We start from the raw sequence: 22109 nt of genomic DNA, 5'->3' as shown, positions 1-22109 counted from the left end.
TAGTGACCTAACCTTGCAGATACTTGAGGGTGATCTGTGTTCCTGGTTCTTGGCCCTGCCTTGGGTTCCTAGCTACTCACTTAGCAGCAGGAAGCCACGCCTCCTTCCCTTCCGGACTCCTGAGGATAGATGTTATCAGGCCTTCACCTGATCAGTAGTGTGAATTCAGGCCAGGTGGGGTGATACCCATTGCTGTGGCCCCTGCCTCACTCGGGAAAGGCAGCCTTAGAGCCCTGCCTTCTCTGCCCTAAAACCAGGCTGCCCCGTTGGTGGCTTCCTCTGCCTCCAAAGCTGAGAGGAAGAAAGGCCCTGTGTGGTTTTCCTTCTTGCAGGTTGGGTCCTCCAGCTGCCAGTGTTCCCCCATTGGGTGCCCAACCAGGCTTCTACCCCACCCTCAAAGTTTTGAAAATGGAAAATAACCTGCTTTTGAACCTAACTTCAGATCTGTATCTCTTCTTTCAGGACCCTGACATAGATTCTATTTATTTGAATTCAGCAAGCATTAACTGAGGGTTCTTGTGTACAAGGCAGCCTGTTGGGCCAGTCTGGGGGCTAGGCTTGCTAATTGATGAACTAGTTCTAGCCAGGCCTCTTCATTCAAGTGATTTAATGAATGTGTTGACTCTCTTCACATCAGCATCACCCCAGAAAACCGAAGGAATTCGGGAGGAGGTTTAGGTTTGTGGACTAGAAGGCTTTTCCCAGGCCCTGCTATGCTTCCACTCACCTCCACTCACTGCTTTAGAGCTGGTCCTAGAGAGCCTGGTCTAGGAGCATGTGGAGGAGACTCTTGCCTGTAGTTCAGGGTTGGCCTGTGAGGTCACCCAGAACTTGTCTGTCTCCTTTGGCTGTTGGGTTTTTCCCATAATTTCCCTTAATTTGAGCTAACATTTTCCTCTTCTTTTTGTATCCCCAGTATTTAGCATAGTGGCTTGAAAATAAATAAGTGAATATTGTTGGCAAAGTCCTTTAAACAATTGTTTCTAGTTACTAGTTCCTTGAACTGTTCGGTCTCATTAGACTTATCTTCTTGGACTTCAACCATCCACATTAATTTCAGCCATAATTTTTTTTTTAGCTTTTCATTCCTTATGTTTCTTTAATTATACAGAAAACACATAAATGCATCTCCCTGAAAAGTCCAAACAATGAGAAGCAAAACCAAAACAGGACACAAAAGATCCTCCTCCCTCCTTCCCTTCTCTGCCCAGTCCCTCACCTTCCCAGCATGTAATCAGTGCCACCGGTTTGCAGTGTTGCCTTCCAGACCATTTTCTGTGCATTTCCAAATGTATGCACGTACATAGTATCATATAATTTATTTGGGAGAGGGAGTTGGGCTTACTTAAACAGGAATCATACTTACACATTGTTTGGTAACTTGCTTTTTTTGTCATAACTTTATGTAATGGAAATCTTTCCAAGAAAGATACCCCCAAGTTTATGCTGCCCTGTATGGTAGCTATTTAAATTTAAACATAAATTAATTAAAATTAACTAAATTAAAAATATATTCCTTAGTCACACCAGAATTATTTCATGTGGCTACTGGCTTTCTGTATTGGACAGCACAGATTATGGAAGATTTACATAATCTCAGAAATTGTATTAGACATTGTTGGTCTTGATGCTACAGATTTCATAGTGTGGATATCCCATACTTTATTTAGCCATTCCTCTTCTGATGGGCATTTAAGTTATTTTCAGTGTTTTGCTTTTATAAATGGTATCACAGTGAGCATCTATGTAACTGCCTTTAGAGCTTGTTTATGAGCATTTATCTAAGATAGGCTCCTTGTTGGGTTGACATGAGTGTACATCTTAAATGTTGGCATATACCACCAAATCACCCTCTGAAAGGCTGCACTCATTTGCCCTCCCACCCATAGTGCATGAGAGTACTGAACCTGTTTACCCACATCCTTGCCAGCACTTGATGTTATCAGTCTTCTTAGTTTTTGCTAGTCTGTGTGCTGAAAAAGGACATCATGTTTTTATTAGCATTCATTTAATTACTAGTAGGTTAAACATCTTTTTAAATGATTATTGGCTATTTGTATTTCTACTGTGCCTTATTTCGTGGTAATTTAACATACAGCAGGCCCAGAATCCTTCTTTTCCCTCCAAAAAACAAATGGGTGCCATGTATAGGTCTTGTCACAGACTTCCTAGAGAACTTAGCCCTATAAGTTACTAGGAGATAGGCCAGTTTGAAGCCTGGTCCCTGCAGCTTGATTTCCACCTAGCCTAGTGGCGTTGCTTATGCCTTCCCTGAGTGCCACAATGACCTGGGAAGCTCACAAAGCCTTTCATTGAGCAGGCTCTGTGCTAACTTCTTTGGTGTAATTCTAGGCCAGGCAAGCTGTTAGAGTCCTGAATAAATCATTGACGCTGGAGATAGGCTTGCAGCCCCATATGCAAATTCTCAGTAATGGGGCTTGGAAACTCACCCCTCTTTAGCCAGGGTTGGCTGTGAGAAAACCCATAGCCTTTTGAGTAAAGATGAGTAGCTTTATTTATGAAGATCCTCATGGCCACCCAAGCAGGGAAACCAGAGGATAAAAGAACTTCCAGGTAACCCTGAGAGTCAGTGAGAGATGAGGCTATGTGTAGGTGTCCCTACTTCTGGACAGTGAGTTCAAGCCTTTGCTGAATGTAGTACATTGGAGCCTTCCTGCTTGGTGTGATGTGAGGATACAGGTATGAAACCCCACTCTCGTGTTCCCCAAAAGCTTCCTTCACCTTGTCGTTAAGTTCTGAAATTCCATCGTCCTTGGATTGAAGTTCTCTGGCCTTTGCTTCTCTCTGCTCTTCTCTTACATGTTGAGGTGACAGGCAAAATGGGGGCAGGATTGTGAACCGACAGGTAGAAGTACGCCAGGTAGACTGCCAGGGGAGGAAAGAGAGAGAGGGAGAGAGGATCTTAACCCCGTGTTCCTTCTTTACCTGTTCCCAGCACTCTGCTTGGGGACCTCAGCTCTAGAGATAATCCTGTTAGCTCAGTAACGTGTCTGTTTTAGGACACTCGTTCTTTAGTGGGGAACTGAACATTAAGCCTGTTACTTGCTTATCAGCCCTGAGGATGTGTACTGGTGTTGGAAGGGTGGAGAGAGTATGAGAGTGTGAGCTCCCCTTAGGAGGGAGGCTTCAGATGTCTGTTGTTATGCCTGTTAGATAGTATTTGATCAGGGAATTTTATGTGATTGGTCCTTTATTTATTCAGCGTACATGTCCTGAGAACCTGCTCACTGCCCAGCCCTGTGGGGATGTATCCAGGAGCAGTGGTCCATAAATATCACACACGTGAGGACTCTTCCAATTGAGGCCGGCGATGTACCTGGAAAGGAGATAGGGGTGTGGAGCCTCCTTTTTAAGTCCATGGGGTGGGACCATGATAATTTTTAAAAAAAGAATACCATATCTGATGTTTACACAACTCGATTAAAAGGTGCCCACGAGGGCCTCCCTGGTGGCGCAGTGGTTGAGAGTCCGCCTGCCGATGCAGGGGACACGGGTTCGTGCCCCGATCCCGGAGGATCCCACATGCCGCGGAGCGGCTGGGCCCGCGAGCCATGGCCGCGGAGCCTGTGTGTCCGGAGCCTGTGCTCCGCAACGGGAGAGGCCACAGCAGTGAGAGGCCCGCGTACAGCAAAAAAAAAAAAAAAAAAAAAAAAAAAAAAAAAAAAAAAAGGTGCCCACGACCCTTTAATCACAGCAGACCCTGCTCACCTCTTTCTAGGGCCTCTTCCCTGGTGGTTTGGGTGTAGCTTCTCAGAGTTTGCGCATGGTTGTGTAGCCTGCCTCTTTTCCCATCGTACTTTAAAAAAAAAAATAACAGCTTTATCGTGTAATTCACATACCATAAAATTCACTATTTTAAAGTATGTAATTCACTGATTTTTTTTTTTTTTTTAGCACATTCACAGAGTTGGGTAACCATCCCCACAGTCAGTTGTGTAACATTTCCATCAAGCCCCAAAAGCAACCTGGTACCCATTTACAGTCACTCCCCATCCCCACCCCAACTTTCTACCCCTGCTCTAGCCAACGACTAATCTACTTTCTGTCTTTATGGACTTAATCTATTCTGGACATTTCGTATGAATGAAATCATACAGTATGTGGCACTTTTTTTTTTTTTTTTGCGGTGCGCGGGCCTCTCACTGTTGTGGCCTCTCCTGTTGCGGAGCACAGGCTCAGCGGCCATGGCTCATAGGCCCAGCTGCTCCGCGGCATGTGGGATCTTCCCGGACCGGGGCACGAACCCGTGTCCCCTGCATCGGCAGGCAGACTCTCAACCACTGCGCCACCAGGGAAGCCCAGTATGTGGCACTTTGTGTCTGGCTTCTTTCACTTAGCATAATATTTCCAAGGTTCATCCATGTTGTAGCAGACATAGTACTTCATTCCTTTTTACTGCCAAATAATATCCACTGCCCCTTATACTAAATCCCAAATCCCAAGATTCAGCTCTGTCTTCAAAAAGATGCTCTTTATATTCCAGGGATGGTATAACCTCTAGGCCTTGCCTTCTCTTCCCTTCTGCCATGGTTGCCTAAGACAGTCTTTTTTTAAATTGTAAAATGTATGTAGCACAAAAATTTACCTAACCATTTTTAAGTGTACAGTTTGGTCCTGTTAAGTGTATTCACATTGTTGTACAGCCAATCTCCAGAAATTTTTTTCGTCTTGAAAAACTGCAACTCTGTACACATTAAACAACAATCTGCATTCCCCCCTCCCCCCAGCCAAAACTGGAGCTCTGTACCCATTAAAAAAACAATCCCTATTCCCCCTGGTCCCAGCCTCTGGCAACCACCCTGCTATTTTTCTGTCTCTGAATTTGGCTACTTTAGATAACCTCATATAAGTGGAATCATACAGTATTTAAGGGAGTCTATTTTTAAATGAGGTGGAAACAGGAAAGGTAGACTGTGAGAGCTTCTCTGAAGCTTCTCCCCTGGACCTTGGGCATCTTTCATGTCTGCACTTGCCCAGGAAGCCGTGAAGCAGGCTTGGCTCTAGACCTGGTGGGGTTTCCAAGGGGATACTCCCCCCCAGGGTGAGGGGCTCTGTCTGAATGACAGCAGAAGTCCTAAGAAGAAACTTCTGGTGAGGAGGTAAGAAGGAAGTGAACCCACTGCCTCATCTTCCTCAGGAGAAATCGCAGATACAGAAGGATCTCTGGAGGATCGAAGATGTCATTGCAGGCCTGAGTGCAAATAAAGAGAACTTCAGAATCCTGGTGGAATCGGTCAAAAATCCGGGTGAGCGGGCCATCTTCCTGGGGGTGGGGGTGGTGGAGGCCAGCGTCTGGAGCCTGGGGGATGGCCCCTGGGGAGGTCGGGTCTTCGTGGCCTCAGTCACTCCCCTTGTCCTCCTTGTTTCATCGCACCCTTTGCTTCTCTCCACACCCCTCAGAGAGAAAAACAGTGCCTTTGCTTCTTCACCCGCCTGTGCCTTCAATCTCCTCTTCTGAGAGCAAGCCGTTCCTGCCCCACAGCCCACCCATCAGCCCCATGCGGACCCCTCTGGAGGTTCGACTCTTCCCCCAGCTGCAAACCTACGTGCCGTACCGACCTCACCTGCCCCAGCTGAGGAAGGTGACGTCTCCCCTTCAGTCACCAACCAAGACGAAGCCCAAAGTTGTGAGTATTGATGACCAGGAGCTGGGCGCTGTCGTTTCCTCTCTGGCAGATGATTGTCCTTCTCTGTCCTCAGGTCCTCTTCTCTTGGGAGAGAAGCTTTTAGGGAAGCTTGGGGAGACAGACCAACCAGAGTCCTGAGGGGTTCCTGAGCCATAAGCAGTTAAGGAGAGGTAGGGGCTCCTGCCATTATTGTGCTTAGTCTCCCACAACTGGAAGGGCCTTTAGAGGCGATCTAGCCCATCTCTCCCATTTTGCAGCTGGGAAAACTGAAGCCTAGCAAGAGGCAGTGACTGCGCTGAGTAGGGCAGAACTTGTGATCTGTATCGTGCAGAGAAGTGTGTGGCTGCCCCACGCAGGGCTCCGTGCAAACCTGCGGTTTGGGCAGTGAGCTCATCTTAGCAGAAGAGTATCCATATCTCCATCTGCAGCTGAGGATTGTGCTGGGTTGTGAGGATACATGTGATCTTCACAGTAACCTCTTGGAGTATAGACAGGAAGGTCAGCATCTCCCTCCCACAGATAAGAGAACTGAGGCCCAAGGTGTTAAAATTTGCATAAGGTCTCCATATTAGTTAGTGAATCCAATCCACATCTCCTGACCATTCTTTGTGCCGTCCGACATGTAACTGGACATTCAGCCCTGGTCCTCAGGTTAGGTATGTGCCCCATGTGGTTGCCTGGGCCAACACCTTGGCTTGCCTGGCATAGAGAGGGGCCAAGCCCTTGGCTGAGTCTGGGAGCACAGAAGGTTCTAAGGAAATAAAAGATGTGGTCAGGTACTGTGATAGCTCATGTTTCCAGGGCAGGCCAGCTTTGGCTGGAAAGCATGAGGGGCCTGGTCCAAGTGACAGGGAAGCTATAGCAGAGGGGACCTTGGAATGGAGACCTCTAGGTTTTTGCCAACAAGGGCTTGAAGGAGCTTTGCCTGGGCACCGTGTATGCTTAGGACGTCTGACGAGATCAGTGCACAGTGCTGGCTAAAACACACGAGTTCCTATACCTGGTCTTCACTGTTCACCTGCTTCCAGCCATGGTCTAGAGCCCAGAGCTGGAAGACAGGTGCAGGGAACCAGGGTCATTGTGAACTTCTTTATCTTGAGATTTCCTTCCCACTCCCAGATCTAAGAGTCATGGAGCACCAGCCACAAAACAGGAGGTAGAAAATAGCAAAACAAGTAGCAGGAATGGCTGGGACAGACAGGTGCTAATATAATGCAAGATGCCTGCCCCCTGGGACGAGGAGCAAAGGGAAAAAGGCCTGTGAGCAGGACTGCCTGGATTCCAGCCCTTGTCTGTCTCTGGGTCTTCAGGCAAGGCCCATACCCTCTCTGAGCATCCTCAGTTTCCCCTTGTGCAGAACAAGCAGCTTGAAATAGATGAAGACAGAGGCTCCTCTTCATAGCTTGGTTGCTGTGGCTCAGAAGCAGGGCTTTTCAACTTGGTTGAGCATCAGGGTCACCAAGGTGGGTGGGTCTTCTCTCCCCTCCTAGTTGTATATATGTTCACCAGTTTTACCATTTTTATTGTTGGTTACTTGTTTTATATTTTTTTTCTGTGAAACAATGATATCCATCCTGAAATTGACATAAAACATGGATATTGGGCTTCCCTGGTGGTGCAGTGGTTGAGAGTCCGCCTGCCGATGCAGGGGACACAGGTTCATGCCCCGGTCTGGGAATATCCCACATGCCACGGAGCGGCTGGGCCCGTGAGCCATGGCCACTGAGCCTGCGCGTCTGGAGCCTGTGCTCTGCAACGGGAGAGGCCACAACAGTGAGAGGCCCGCGTACCGCAAAAAACAAACAAACAAAAAAACATGGACATATAATTTAGTAAATAATAATAAAGAGACTACCCATTTCATACCAACACTCAGACCAAGAAATAGGACTTTTTTTTTTTTAATTAATTTTTACTGGAGTATGGTTGCTTTACAATGTTGTTATCCTGCACTGCACAACAAAATGAATCAGCCAGATACATACAGATATCCCCTCCCTTTTGGACTTCCCTCCCATTAGGTTACCACAGTGCATTAGGTAGAGTTCCCTGTGCTATACAGTATGTTCCCATCAGTTGTCTATTTTATGCATAGTATCAATAATGTATATGTGTCGATCCCAGTCTCCCAATTCCTCCCACCCCACCCCCTTTCCCCCATGGTATCCATACATTTGTTCTCTACATCTGTGACTAAGTAATAGGACTTTGCCAGCAATCAGGAGCCCTTGGGCCTGTGGGTCCCTTCCCAGTGTAGGCCCTTTCTCTTTCTCCCAGAGGTAACCACTATCTTGACTTTTTTGATAATTTCCTTGCTTTTTTGTTTTGTTTTGTTTCACTACCTATATTTGCATCCGAAACACTTCTATTTTGCCCATATATAATACTATATTTATTCTTTCATATTTTGCGTCCTTTCAACAGTATGTTTGTGAGATTCACCCATATTGTTGCATGTAGCTATAGTTCTTTCTTTTTTTTTTTTTTTTTTTTTTTTTGGTGGTATGCGGGCCTCTCACTGTTGTGGCCTCTCCCGTTGCGGAGCACAGGCTCCGGACGCGCAGGCTCAGCGGCCATGGCTCACGGGCCCAGCCGCTCCGCGGCATGTGGGATCTTCCCGGTCTGGGGCACGAACCCGTGTCCCCAGCAACGGCAGGCGGACCCTCAAACACTGTGCCACCAGGGAAGCCCAGTTCTTTCATTTTTATTTGGCTTTTCTTAAATTTAATGTCATTTTTAAAATTAAACAATACTCTGAAAGGGTACAAAATCAAAGGATATAAAAAAGTATGTAATAAAATGTCTCCCTTCCACCCTCTGTCTCCAGACATTCTATTCCCTTCAATCAAAGGCAGTCAGTGGTTTGCGTTTATCTTTCTGGGGGGCTTTTTTAGGAATTGGTGATTCCAAGATCTTGTCAGGGTTTGGAAACCACTGATGCTCAGAGAGCCTCTGGGTATCTTAGGTAGGCAGCTTAAACTTCACACAATAATGAAATGTGTTGCTTTAGAAGAGTGCTGATAAACTTTTGCAAAACAAGCTTACAGCACCCTTTCCTGAACTCTGAAAAACAAAGCAAAATGAGGCTAAGAAAGGGGGTGGTTAGGAGGAAGGAGTCTGGATGGTCATTTGTGCCAGGAGTGGGTGTTCATGGCAGTCAGGGGCCAGGCTGTCAGTCTGTAGAGAGGCCACAGCCCTCAGAGAGCATTGTGGACAGGGGGGTTCAAGGAAAATAGTTACATTCATCCCAGCCCAGGGAGTGGGCTGTGGAGAAGGCAGTGAGTCACCCATCCTGACTGCCTATTCTGTGCCTGAGTCAGGAAGGAGGAAATATTTTGTAACCATGTGCATTTCTGATAGAAAGGGCAGGAGGATGTAGATGGTCCTTGCTCAGATCCCCAGCCTGCTGAAGGATCCAGAGACGGTGCAGGGACCGCGGGCTGGCTCCGTCTGAGCATGGTGGGATGGGGTGGCGGTGGTGGGGTGCTGTCATAAACATACAGGTAAACACAGAGTTACCAGCCTGCCTCCCCTGACGGTGCACTCCGAGCCAGTGGAATGAGAGTGTGGACCCGTGTCCTGAGTTCTGGATTGTGTCTAGATCACACTTTGAAAAATGGAAGATGTGTGAATCAAAGGGAAGGATGGGGTTGGAGCAGAGACGTCTCCCGACCTCACAGCTCAACCAGGGGAAACGTTGGCATCTTTGGGCTGAAGTGGTCACTCCCTGCAGACCCAAGATGGCCTGCTCCTTCCCTTTGGGCCACCACTGTGATGGTGCCACTGAGCATTCTCTCACCGGGCACTGGTTCTGGTTTTGTTTCTGAGCAGGAAGACGAGGCACCTCCCAGGCCCCCGCTCCCTGAGCTCTACAGCCCGGAGGACCAGCCCCCGGCCGTGCCACCTCTACCGAGGGAGGCCACCATCATCCGGCACACTTCAGTGAGGGGCCTCAAGCGGCAGTCAGACGAGAGGAAGCGAGACCGGGAGCAGGGGCAGTGTTTGAACGGGGACTCAAGGGTGAGCAGGGGGGACCTCTGGGGTTGCCCCAATGTGTGTGGGGAGAGGGACGGCGGTGGGGCAGGTGTGACGGCCTCAGACTCTGCCCACAGGTGGAACTCCGGTCGTACGTCAGCGAGCCTGAGCTGGCGACCTTCAGTGGGGACATGGCCCCTCCCTCCCTGGGACTCGTGGGCTCTGAGAGCAGGTACCAGACGTTGCCAGGCAGAGGTAAGGCGAGACTTTCCATGGAGTCTTCCTGGGCATCCCCACCACTGCTCCACAGCCCTAACCCGTCCTCACACCCTTCTGCCTGCAGCTTGGGGCCTCAGCCTGGGTAGCAGCTGTCAGCGGACTCTGGGCTGTAGGGAGGGCCTGTCCTTCCTGCCTCTGGCTCACATCCTGATTTCATCCTCTTTTATTACATCTGCCCCCGGGAACAATGATAATAGCAGTTACTATAAAGCCCAGTGCTGTTTTAAGCACTTTATTATATTCACTTAGTTAAGATTCATGATAATCCCGTGAGGGAAGTACTATTGTTATCCCCATTTTAGAGATAAGAAAACCAAGGCCCAGAGAAATGAAACAACTTGCCAATTAGCCAATAAGTGATAGAGCCAGAATCCCACCCTGCAGGCTGGGATGTTGGGTGACTGTCATCAGCTTGGCCATCCCATCTCATGCCTTCCAGAGGCTTTTCTCCTCTTCTGTGTCACTCTAAGACTCAATGAGTCCTTTATTGAAACAAACACACCTTTCTCCTCAGTTAGGTCTTCTCACTCTCCTCCCCTATCCCTTTGAGATGGGGGTGGGAACTGATTTAGGCCATTAGGCTCACCCATGCCCTATTTTCCCCCATAGCCAGATCCTCTTTCTGAAATCCTTTTAAAAGGAGGCCATCTGGAACCCCAGAGCAGCCTGACCACACTCCCTCATTTGGTGGGAGGTCAGGTGCTTTCCCCCGTTGACAGGGTGTGAAGACAGGAGGCCACACCGCCATGATTTGGACTCCTATGGGGTTATGTGACTCCCAGCCCACGATGCTGTGTAGGCTTGCTGTGTCCTGAGCTGGTCCCTGGAGGGGACTGGCTTTTGCTGAGTTGGGCCACACAACCCTTGGCACTGTGCCTGGGGACCCTTTTCCCTTCATTCATTACAGCCTAGAGGTGTTCGTCAATGGCAGTGTTAGTGGCCTGTGGGCAGGACAGTTCTTTGTTGCTTAGGAGTCTCTGGCGTTGCAGGACGTTTATCATTCTTTTTCCTATGTACTAAATGCTGGTGGAGTCCTCAGTGTGATGCCCGTTTCCAGATGTCAGGGACCAGCCTTGATAAGAATGTTGCTAGTGGAGAAAGCACGGGCTGAGGTTCCATGTGACCTTGGACAAGTTGCTTAACCTCTCTGAGCTTTAGATTGTGTATCTCCACAGTGGTTAGGTAATGCTACTTTGTAGGGCCAGCGGGACAAAATCTATATGAAATGCCTGGCACGATGCCTGCCTATTATATAGTAAGTACTCAGTAAATGCTTGGTGCCTTCTTCTTTCCATTCTTCATTTATTCATTCAGTCATTTATTCATTCAACCAGGCATTGTTGAATTTGTAGACAGGCATGTTGACACTGTGGTCAGTGCAGTATCCAGTGAATATACTGAAGAATACAGGGAATAACTGATTCTGCCTGGAGCATTTGAGAAGGCTTCTCACAGGCAGGCACCCAAGTTGGGTCACACAGGATGCATAGGAGTTCATCAGGAGGAAGTGATGCAGGGCATTCCTCGCCCTCCATCCCTTCCTCCTGCCAAGCAGCCCAGGTCTTCTGCATGTGAGGGAAGACGAGGGTAGTCCCCAGATCTTCCTTTGGGGACAGAGGGCACCCATGGGCTGGCCCCTTATTCCCTACCTGGGGCCTTGCTCTTCCAGGCCCTGGGGAGGAAGAAGCGTGGGTTGTTGGCTGGACCCTCGTGGTCCCCTCACGGGAGTGGGAGATGATCAAGAAGGGGCTGGTAGCCTGTCCTCCTCACCACAAATCCACTTGCATTTCTCTTTCCTCACTAAGGGCTCTCGGGGTCCACATCAAGGCTCCAGCAATCGTCCACCATTGCTCCCTACGTCACGCTTCGGAGGGGTCTAGATGCCGAAAGCAGCAAGGTGACCTACCCTGTGAGTGGCCTTGAGAAGTTCTTGAGGGGCTCACTGCTCCCTCATGCACAGAGGGAAGGGCCCCGAGGTAGACGGTAACTGGTGATCCTGCCAGGTGACCCCTCCAGAGCTCAGATTCCGTGTCACCAGGTGCTCATGATGCCTTCACCACTGCCCACCAAGAAGGGCATCACACTGCCCTCCCCATTTCCCAAGGGGCTCCCACCTTTCTCCCCAGTCTCGCCCAGTGAGTCACACCCTGAGTTGTGGCCCATGATGTGCTTCTGCCCAACTGGACAGGCCTGGGCCTCAGTGTCTGCATCTGCAGAATTGGGTGCTGCCCAGAGAGCCCACGAGGGCCAGCGGTATCATGTCCACGAGTGTGCTTAGAGGAGGTGCTTGTCAGTGGCCAGGAGGAGCCCATCTGGAGAGAGTGTGTGTGTGGTGTGTGTGTGTGTGTGTGTGTGTGAGAGAGAGAGAGAGAGAGAGAGAGAGAGAGAGTGAGAGAGAGAGAGAGGAGGATGAAGCCAGCGGGGCGGCTGCCCTCTGTGTTCCCAGCCCAGCTGCCCTGTCTGTCCCTCCTGCCCCTCAGAGACCCAGGAGTGCCTTGGAGCGCCTGTACTCAGGGGACCACCAGCGGGGCAAGATGAGCGCAGAGGAGCAGCTGGAGCGCATGAAGCGGCACCAGAAGGCGCTGGTCCGGGAGCGCAAGAGGACGCTGAGCCAAGGAGAGAGGACGGGTCTGCCCTCGTCCCGCTACCTCAGCCAACCGCTCCCTGGAGATCTCGGCTCAGTATGTTAGGAGGGTCCAGGCAGGCGGGGCTGGGACAGGGAGCAGAGCTTCCCCGAGTCCCCCAGACACGAGCACTTCTCAGCCCCGAGAGAGGCTGTCCACCTGGATGGCTCAGAGAACACCCCACGGGCTGTGTGTCCACAAGCCGGGACGCATGTGTGACTTGGTCAGAGGGCGCCCCGGAACTAGAGCAGGAACGAGGATGTCACTGCAGGAGCCCAGGAGCCAGAGAGAACGTCCACAGTCAGTTCTGCAGTCGAGCTTGAGGGAGGCCTTTGTAAGCATTCGGAGTCTCTCAGCTGAACCAAGGACTTGGGAAGTACAGGGTTCAAGGAGTGGAGGAGAAAGATGGTGCTGTGATTTGAGGAGGAGTGCAAGCCAACCAGCCTCCCAGACCTCCAAGCGGGTGCCCTGTGGGGCAGCGGAGCAGAGGGTGGTGGCCCTCACCTCCGAGGACTGGGGCTCTCCCACTGCCGCGGTGCTGACGGGCCTCCCCCTGCCCCAGGAGAGCCGGGGGCGTCTGCTGCCCCCTGGTGGTGCTTCCAGGCACGGCACCCTGCCCACAGTCGCCTTAGGTCCCTTTTGGAAACATTCCATTTGACTTTTCCCTGTTGTTTGAAATCAAATGTTTCCCTAGACCTCTAGCCTGACTGCTCTTCCCCTAATTCATTGCACAAGCTCTTCTGCTTTTAGCGTTACCGCTCATTGCCTCTCTAATCCTGCCTGATTGTGTCTACAGACGCTTCTAATTTGCATCAACCATTCTCTAACTGGCCTGTGCTCTTGTTACCAGGCTTATAATAGCAGCTCTTTTCTCCATAGCCTAGCGAGCACTCCCATGTGTGACTCACCTTTCTGCTGCCCCCTTTATGCAGGCTTACTGACTCATAATTCCCTTATCCCAAAAGCTGCCCCAAAAGTTTGAGCCAGCCCCACTGCCTGAGGGCCGTGGTCATTGTCAGAGGTCTGGGCATGATGAATTTATCAAAGTCCACGCCTCACATCTGGACAGTAGACACAGACTTCAGAGATTGCATGTTGGAATAAATTCTGCCAAGTCTGAGGTGGTTCAGTTTTAATTCCTCCGGCCCCATCGGCACAATTTCTTACGGAAAACTTTTTGTGTTTCTAGTATTTAATAACTTGAACGGGTAGCAAGATACATTATGATCTGTATTCAGAGGGCCTCTCTGCAGCTGTTAGCTCAGACACCAAAGGGGTAAGACCCAGGATACTCATATCCTGAAAAGCTGCAAAGCCAGTAACTTTTAAACTTTATAAGTAAATGTCATATGAGGTAAAACTGACTTTTCACAACCTGATGTCTCAAATGTAGAAAAATGATCTAAAAATCGTAACTTGAATACCTTGTAATTTTTCTCTTTAAGAAAAAAGACTTCTGTAAGTCTCTGCCTCAGCGCCAATAAACGTGTTGCTTAATGATAATGGATTGGCGTGGTTCTTCCCCAGGATACATTGTAGAGTCCAGTGAACTTTTTCTGTTTGTGGAAACAATCAGGCTGGGTTTATGTGAGGTCTTGTCTCTCTTTGGGGCACTGGTGAGCGTGTAAGAAAATGTGTGTTTTCTTTGTGAATCATGAAATTAATTTTTCATCCCTGAATTTTCAACTGCCTAATCCTTTTACACTTTAATTGGAAACCATCACCTAAAAGCAATTATGTTGACGTAGAGTCAGTATGGAGAGCTTGTGCACGAATGGGTGAAATGTGCTGCTATGGCCGTGGGTTTGGGGCTTGGGTGAGTGCGGGCTTGAGGGGGCATTAAAGACAACGGTGACCACTTGGGGCGCTGTGAGGTGGGTGGGGTGGGAAGGAGAAAACAACCTGGGATGGAGAAGTGTCTGCTTGGCTTCTGCTCAAGAAAAGGGAGGCTTTGGGCCCGTTCCCTCCTCTCAACAACCTGCTCAGCGTCGAGACCTGTGGGGATGCAGGCCACAGGTGATTTAGGAAGGCTGCGGCGGAGCCAAACCATTGTGCTGGGATCTTAAAGTGGCTGGGTTAGAGTTTCCCTCTGTGAAGCCTGCTTGTTACAGAGTTGGAAATGTTGCATTTGATTTAGCATTTAAATTTTACATGTGTTTGGTTTTTCTAACTTAAAACATCTGCCCCAAATAGCTGCGTGATACGCAGCAGCTTATCTGCCTTCCTGGCCGCAAGCTGCTCCTGCTTGCACCTCCCCAGTCCCACCGTGGAGGCATTATTCCCTGCCCTTAACTGTGTCCTGCTGGGACTGCCCGCTAGAGAGGCTCTTGGCTATTCCACTTGCTTACCAGGGCCTCAGAGGGTTTGTTTCGCCCATTGTTTCTGAGCTGGAACAACATGGCTCCTGAACCAGGAGGGCTTCCGTGATCTGTCATGCGACAGAAACGGCAAACCTCTTCTCTTGAGCTCTGTCCCAGCTTCTGTTTTAGGGTCACCTCCTTGGACCTGGGAGCCTCCTGTATCCCTGGGGACCATTGTGAGTCTAAAGTCGTGGATCTTAGACCCGTGCCCGGGAGGTTTGGACACTTTGGGGCCCATATCAGAGAGAAATCAGCGGTCTGGAGACCGGCTGCATCAAAGGGGCAGAGGTCTTGTTCTCTCTGTCACAGAGTTTCAGAACACAGCAGAGACCATCCGTGTCCCAGGATTGCTGCTGCCTTGTTTTAGAGATGAGGTTGAGGTCCATGGTCACACAGCTTTTCCCTAATGAGTCACAGGCCCATCTTCCCAAGGACCCCAGTGCCTGCAAGACCTACCCAAAAGGGATAGCCAGGAAGTGACTACATTTCACCCTCTTGTTCTGTTACCAGTGGAAGCGCGAGCAGGACTTTGACCTGCAGCTGCTGGAACGGGCCGTACAAGGGGACAGAAAGGACAAGGAGGAGAATGGCTGGCTGAAGGTTCAGGCTATGCCTGTCACTGAGTTGGACCTGGAACCACAAGACTATGACGTGGACATCAGCAGAGAGGTGAGGGCAGGGGCTTCCTTCACGCTGCCCCCAGGAGGCCCAGCCTTCAGACGCCAGCCTGACCAACCCTCCCAGGGGCATTGGGGTGGGGTTGGGGGTTGTTGCCCTGAATGGGGACAGGCTCGGTTTCAGTGTGGCCCAGGAGGATAGATGAACAGCACCTGGAGGTAGTAAGAGGAGACCAGGCATTTTGATGCAGTTTCAGATCTGTCTCTCTTTGTAATTTGTGGCAAGTCATTTAACTTCTCTGTGCCTCAGTTTCCTCAGCAGTAATGTGGGTTGTGGGGAGGGTTAAGTGACTCAGCACATTGCCCGAACAATTAGCAATGATCAGAAAGCTGTGAGCACAGGGCCTGGCACATAGTAGGCATGTGATGAGGTAGTTGTTATTGTTAGGATATGTTCCCTGGAAAACCAGGGGTTGGTCTTGCATCTGGCCAGTCAGGCCAATTTGGGCAGTCAGACTTGGGGAAAAGGCAGGGCAGGTTTAGAAATCACAGGTGAAATATCCAGCCATGGCAGAGCTAGGAGACCTGGATAGGTCTGGTCTGGGTTCTTTCGCCCTCTGGTGGCTCAAACGCGTCATGGCCGGGCGGGCCCAGAAAAGCAAGTAACCTCAGTCAGGACCGTGTCTTACCCAAGGGAAGAGAAAGGGAGTCAGAGCGTGACAGACTTAGGGTCTTCAAGACATAGGGTGGTCTCCTGTGGCCTATGTTGTGCCATTTGTAAGCTCTGTAGAGCAGTGTCTTTGGCTGTTTGGTTCACCTTTGTGCACCCAGCACCAGGCCTGGCACACAGTAGATGCTCTGTAAATATTTGCTGAATGACGACTGTTGAATGAAGTGCACAGTGGCCCACAGATATCCCAAACATATTTGTATGAGGACTTGGCCTGGCCTGAAACTGCATGAGAGGAAATGCTCTCACCACATGAAGGATAGATGAGACAGGATGGGGGCAAATGGACGCCTGTGGAGCTGCTGGGTTCTGGGATCAGCTGGGGCTCCAGGGTTTAACGAGGTTAGTCCCTTGCCTTCAGACCTTTTCCCTTTGGCACCTCTGAAACAGCCAAAGGTCCGTGCTTTCTCAGGTCCACAAAAGAAGCTTCTACACACTGCCTTGGCAATGGAAGTGCATTTTGCGGTGTCCTAATTGGCCTGCCAGCCAGGGGAAAAAGTTCTTCCTTATCTCTAACCTAAATCCCTCCTGCTACAATGTAATCTGCTTCCTTCCTCTGCATCTGCCCTCATGGGAAATGACAGAAAAGAACTTATTTCTTGCCATCTTTCACCAGAATGAAAGGTCTGCATGGGCTTAAATTCAAGTCCAGATTTGCCCTGGGATTGGATTTAGCTTGTTTTTGGAAGTTTCAACCAACCCCATTTTAATGTAGTTCAAGGAAGAAAAATATTCCCTGAGGTGTGTGCAAAAGTTACCTTTAGCGTTCTTGGCCCACGTAAAGGTTCACCAAGCTGAGGTTGCTGTTGGGTGTGTGTGAGGGCCTGGTGAGGGGAGGAGCTGGGGTCATTTTCCTCTTGAGAGCAGTAGATTCAATGTGGCTGCCTCCTGTCTGGGTCTTTTGTAGGGGCAGAAAGCACTATCACTTTCTTTCATCCCTCCACCCAGCCCCCCAGCCACCCATCCAAGGAGTGTTTGCTGAAGGGCTGCTAAGTACCAAGTCCCTGCTCTAGACAGTGGAGAAACAAATGGGAAATGGGAGGGAGTGGCAGGGGTGGGTGGCTGGGAGAAGGAGGGTCAGGGAAGCCTTCTGGAGGTGAGGTTGGGAGGATGAGAAAGAGGCCATGGAGCCCAAGGAAGGAGCATCCCAGGCAGAGGAAAGAGCAGGGGCCGAGGTGGGTCAGTGTGGCTGGAGAGGTCAGATCACATCAAGGGTAGCTTTTAGGGTGATCATTTGTATCCTCAGGGCTTACTGGTCTAGTTATTTTGCCTTCCCCCTTCCCTTCCCTTGGCCTGTAGGAGGTTGCCTGGTACAGTAGATAGAACACGGGCTTTGGAGTCAGACCCAGATTCAGATCGGGACTGCACAGTGAACTGCCACTGTGATCTTAGCAAATCGCTGAAGTCTGCGGGCTCCTCCGCCTACCTCATGGCTGGGGACAGGATGGGGGGAGCAGGTCCCAAACCCAACATCTGTGCCTCCCACCACCTTTCCTCAGCTCTCCAAACCAGAGAAGGTCTCCATCCCCGAGCGTTATGTGGAGCTGGATCCTGAAGAGCCGCCCAGCCTGGAGGAGCTGGAGGCGCGGTACCGCAAGGCCGAGAAGATCCGTAACATCCTTGCCCGGTCCAGGTCAGCCCTCATGCTGCCTGAGCCCTGATGACCGGCTAGGCTGACCCCAGGGGTGTCGCAACTGAATGGGCCCTGGGCTGGGCTGGCCGGGGAATGTGTTTTGTCAGGCCTCCGTCTCAGACCAGCGCCGCTCATGGCAAGGAGCAGGCCAGCTCTCAGCGCATCAGCTGCAGATCAGCCAAGAAGCTTGCCCAGGTCATCTGGGAGGTCCTAAAGCACTCAGAGGGCCATCCTAGGCCCTTGGCCCCAAATCTGTGTCCCATGGCCCTGGCAAGCGTGGGGAGTGGAGCCAAGTGTGGTGGTGAAGTGGACACAGCTGGAGATAGGCCCCAAGGACGGCCCTCCCAGCCTTAGGGCCCATGTTTCCTCACACAGATCCCCAGACCAGAGCCAGGGGCCCAGCCTTGTCCTGAGGTGCCAGAGGCCTTGCCCACATCCCTGGAGGCCGGGATGGGACCCCGGGAAGTGGCTTTCCTGTCGCATCAGACTCTGTAGCCTCAGAAACATAAACTGACTATTTGGGGGCCTCCCTTTCAGAGACTGGTTACCCTTTTCCCGTCTGGATTTAATAGGAGCTTAGAGCTGGAACTCTTATCTTGAGGTCTGTGATTCGCCAAAGGAGGAACAAAGCTGTGACTAGGTGTTTGGGGAGAAGCATGTGCCCCTTTGGAGAGAAGGTGCACCGTTTTTATCTGATGCCCCCAAAAGGGTGAGATCCTCCGGCCAGGGAGACCCTGCTCTCCTGAGGCAGGTGCCTGGGGGTGGCGAGGCCCACAGCCTGCTTTCTGGCTTTCCCACAGCATGTGCAACCTGCAGCCGGTGTCCAGCCAGGACCGGGATGGTGTGGCCGACCTGGACTCGCAGCTGCAGGCGCAGGAGCGCATCATCAACATCTCCTACGCCCTGGCCTCAGAGGCCTCCCAGCGCAGCAAGCAGGTGGCAGGTGAGGCCCTGGGGACAGCCTCTGAGGCTGGGCCCCACCCCCTGCTCCTTGGGCTCAGGGCCTGGCATGGCCTGTCGGGGTCAGTGGAAAAGCAGGCGTCAGGCTCGGTAGTTGAGGGACAGTGGTATGTTCCCCTGTCCCAGGCGCACTACAGGGCTTGCGAGGGGGACTGGGGCTCAGGAGTGTCCCAGGAGAGGGTGTATAGCTCATTCTTAAATCTTGGGAGTGGTACTGCTATTCCGCTTTCTCTGAGATTGTGGGTTGAGAACAGGTTTTTCCTGTTCTCCTGAGCTAAGGGGTCAAGGCTAAGGTTTCTGGCCTCACGAGGAAGGGGCAGGAAAGCCTTTTAGTGCTTGGATTTCTTACTGGGACAAGGCAGAATGGGGCCCCTCTAACCCTCCCTGGGGTCCCTGCTTTGGTTCCCAAATCAAAGTCACTGTTCACCTATCAGAGTGGCCTGTGCCAGAAAGCAGGACTTGGGAAGTGGGACTTTGCTGTCCAGTGGGAAAAAAACAGCACCATGGGATGGGTGTGTGTGTGTGTGTGTGTGTGCGTGCGTGCGTGCGTGCCAGGAAAGAGACTCCTGGCTCCTCTCCCCACCCACATGTGCCCTCCCTGTGTGAGCTCTCACAGTTCACCTAGTGCTGTTTCTCCCCAGATGCAGCCGCCACTGCATGTCTAGGTGGTGCCCTTGGCCAGGTGTGAGAGGGGTGGTCATAGAGCCTGAAGTGGGGTCACAGTCCCCACCAGTCCTCCAACCCTGGCCAAAGGGTCTAGAAGTGACCACGGGTGGGGCCTGCTGGACCTTGAAGTGGCTGGCCCTGGGAAGCAGAACCATGGGTATGACCGAGGACAAGGGGCAGCCTGTTCTGTCTCCCAGCTCGGATCCCGTACAGAGTCACTGAAGTCCCTGCTGTTCTGACTCCCCTGAGGACGTGTGCGTGGGCCGAGAGGGGGTCTTCCTTGGGGAGACAGCAGATGGCTTTCCCGGGCCCCTCCTCGTAACGATCCTGGGGCTCCCTGAGCCCATCGTGGCGATTTTGAATTCCTTCCCATGTCCAGGGCTCTAGCAGGGGCACCTTCCCTGCCATAAAGTGCCCTCCTCTCTGGCCTGTGCTTGCTCTACCTATGTGGACCTACTGTCCTCGGCTTCCTTAACCACCAGCAGGCGAGCATGCCCCAGACCTGACACCCTGACACCCCGCAGTCACGTCCCTGCTCAGTGGCCACCTTTGCTCAGGGGCCACCTTTCCTCACTTTTGCTCCCTCTCTCCAGCTCAGAGACATTTCTGGGAACTGCAGGTCAGGCCCCTGGCCAGGCCCCATGGATATGCCCCCGCAAGCCCAGGCCGGTAGTGGTGGGCAGTGGGGCCCACGGCACCCTGGTCCTGCCGCGCAGGGCGTCTGGTGCTGCAGGGGCAGACGAGGAACCTAACACACCACTTAATTCCTGTCTGCCCGTCTAGCGCAGCATCTGGCCCTCCTCCCGCCTAAAGCCCCCCTGTCCTCCAGGACGGTGCCACCTTACCCCCCCTTAAGCAACGGACTCCACTACACCTTTGTCTAACACCTTCCAAGTAAGAGCCCCCTCCTGGCGTGGCCCCTCACCTGGCGCTGAGCATGTCCCCTCCTCTCTGCTGCTGAGATGATTGCAGTGCCACCTGCTGACGCTTCCTTCCATGGGCAAAGCGGCCGCTGGGGAGACCCCTCCTGGACTGGTAGGCAGGTGGGGGGCTGATGATTTTTAGGAACTCAGTGTTCGGCGGCTCCGATACAGTAGGGACTGTGTGCTCCAAGCCCCCTGGCTCCCTGAAATCTCAGGAGGCAGAGCTGCGCCCCTTCCCGCCCCGCTGTCCTTCCTGCAGGCGGCCCAGTGCCCCAGGGGACCAGGGCAGGCCAGACGGCCAGCTTGGGAAGGGGGGCGTTGGCTGGGAAGGAAGAATTAGATCATGGCCTCTCCCCGTCAGGGCTTTGACCAAAGAAATTGAAGAAGCCTAGAAAAACCAGTTTTGCAGATGAGGACATGGGCTCTGTGAGGGATGGGGGCTCATTCCAGTCACAAGGGAAGCTTCAGGAGGAGGCTGCCCCGGGGTGATGGCCCTCACCCCTGCAGAACATTCCAGCACCAGCCCTTCTGAGTTCTCCCCACGAGGGCATTTACTGGTGAGAGGAGGCAGCGTGGGAGTAGGGAGGGAGTGCTGGACCAGAGTCGGGAGGCCGGGGCCAAGTCCAGGCTGTTGTTCTGAGTTCTTGGCTGTTGCCTCACCTGGACGGGGAGGGCGGATCAGGAGTCTCAGCAGCCCTTTCCCTGATGTTCCACTTCGTACGACTGTGTAGGGCTTCTCCTCTCATCCCTCTGTACGCACGTTGCTGAGCGCCTACTCCGTGCCAGGCATCACGCTAATCATCTCCTTTGACAACAACCCAATGGAGATATTCACCCCACTTTACAGATGAGGAAGCACAGCTCAGAGACCCTGAGGGACTTGCCCAAGGAGTTGCGGCTGTGTCAGAGCCAGGGTTCGAACCCCTTCTGTACGAGTTCAGAGCCTCCGTTCTCCATCGCCACCCTGGGCCCACCTGGGCCACCTCCATTGGCCCACCTGGGCCACTCCCGGGGCTCTAGATGTTTGGAGAAGGGAGTGCAGTGAGGGATGGCGGTGTGTGGTTGGGACGGAGGCATGGACTTGGGCAAGTGTCCACCCGCCTGGGCGCTTCGCTGTCCTGAGGGTGGCAGGAGGAGGTCGGCCTGTTGGGCCAGGCTCTCGGGAGATGTGCAGTAGGGACCCCGTGACTGAGGAACCCCAGGGAATGCTCCAGCCAGGTCTTTTGTAAAGGCTGCAGGGTCTTCTGGGGCCATGGGATGGTGTACGGTTTTCTCCTGGAGATCCGAGTGTGGTGACACCACCCCAGGCCACAGAGAGGCAGAGGAGAGGCTCTGTTCCTCTCTGCTTTGGTGCCCCTGTGGTCATGAGATAGGCCTCTAATGCTCTTCTCAGAGCACACACACACTTCCTTGTACCCTTCCAGCACCCTCATTAGGAGATTGGTACAGTCACCCTGTTTTTAGATTAAGAAAACGAGGCCCATGAAGGCTGAGAGAGTTACCCAGAGTCCCTCAGCAAATGAAGGGCAGGGCCAGAACTAGACCCCAGAGTCCTCTTTGCTCAGGCCTTCTGCCCTATCAGAGCAGGGACCCAGTCTAGGGGCCAGCATGTGTCTGGCAAACTTCCTAGAAGTGGTGAGGGTGGAGGAAAGGTGGGACACCCGTTAGTCCTTGAAGCCGAGGGTCCCCCAGCA

The 22109-nt window shown here is 52.0% G+C and overlaps 1 protein-coding gene across 2 annotated transcripts in view; it reads left to right on the top strand.

The window, feature by feature from the left end:
- Nucleotides 1-22109, top strand: part of PLEKHA7 (pleckstrin homology domain containing A7) — a 214369-nt gene that overhangs the window by 190867 nt on the left and 1393 nt on the right. The window contains exons 18-27 of one of the 2 annotated variants that reach the window (XM_060104314.1): nt 5159-5267; nt 5422-5648; nt 9480-9668; nt 9761-9878; nt 11708-11811; nt 12383-12583; nt 15397-15555; nt 17733-17866; nt 18667-18809; nt 20276-20376. In XM_060104314.1, the coding sequence (XP_059960297.1) occupies nt 5159-5267; nt 5422-5648; nt 9480-9668; nt 9761-9878; nt 11708-11811; nt 12383-12583; nt 15397-15555; nt 17733-17866; nt 18667-18809; nt 20276-20376 (1485 nt within the window). Of the gene's footprint in view, nt 1-5158; nt 5268-5421; nt 5649-9479; nt 9669-9760; nt 9879-11707; nt 11812-12382; nt 12584-15396; nt 15556-17732; nt 17867-18666; nt 18810-20275; nt 20377-22109 lie in introns of those variants that run through there. The other variant, XM_060104315.1, reaches the window with a different exon arrangement.

The sequence above is a fragment of the Mesoplodon densirostris genome, chromosome 7 (genome assembly GCF_025265405.1).
Source record: "Mesoplodon densirostris isolate mMesDen1 chromosome 7, mMesDen1 primary haplotype, whole genome shotgun sequence".
NCBI classification, from domain to species: Eukaryota; Metazoa; Chordata; class Mammalia; order Artiodactyla; family Ziphiidae; genus Mesoplodon; species Mesoplodon densirostris.
This window is presented reverse-complemented; position numbering and strand designations above follow the sequence as displayed.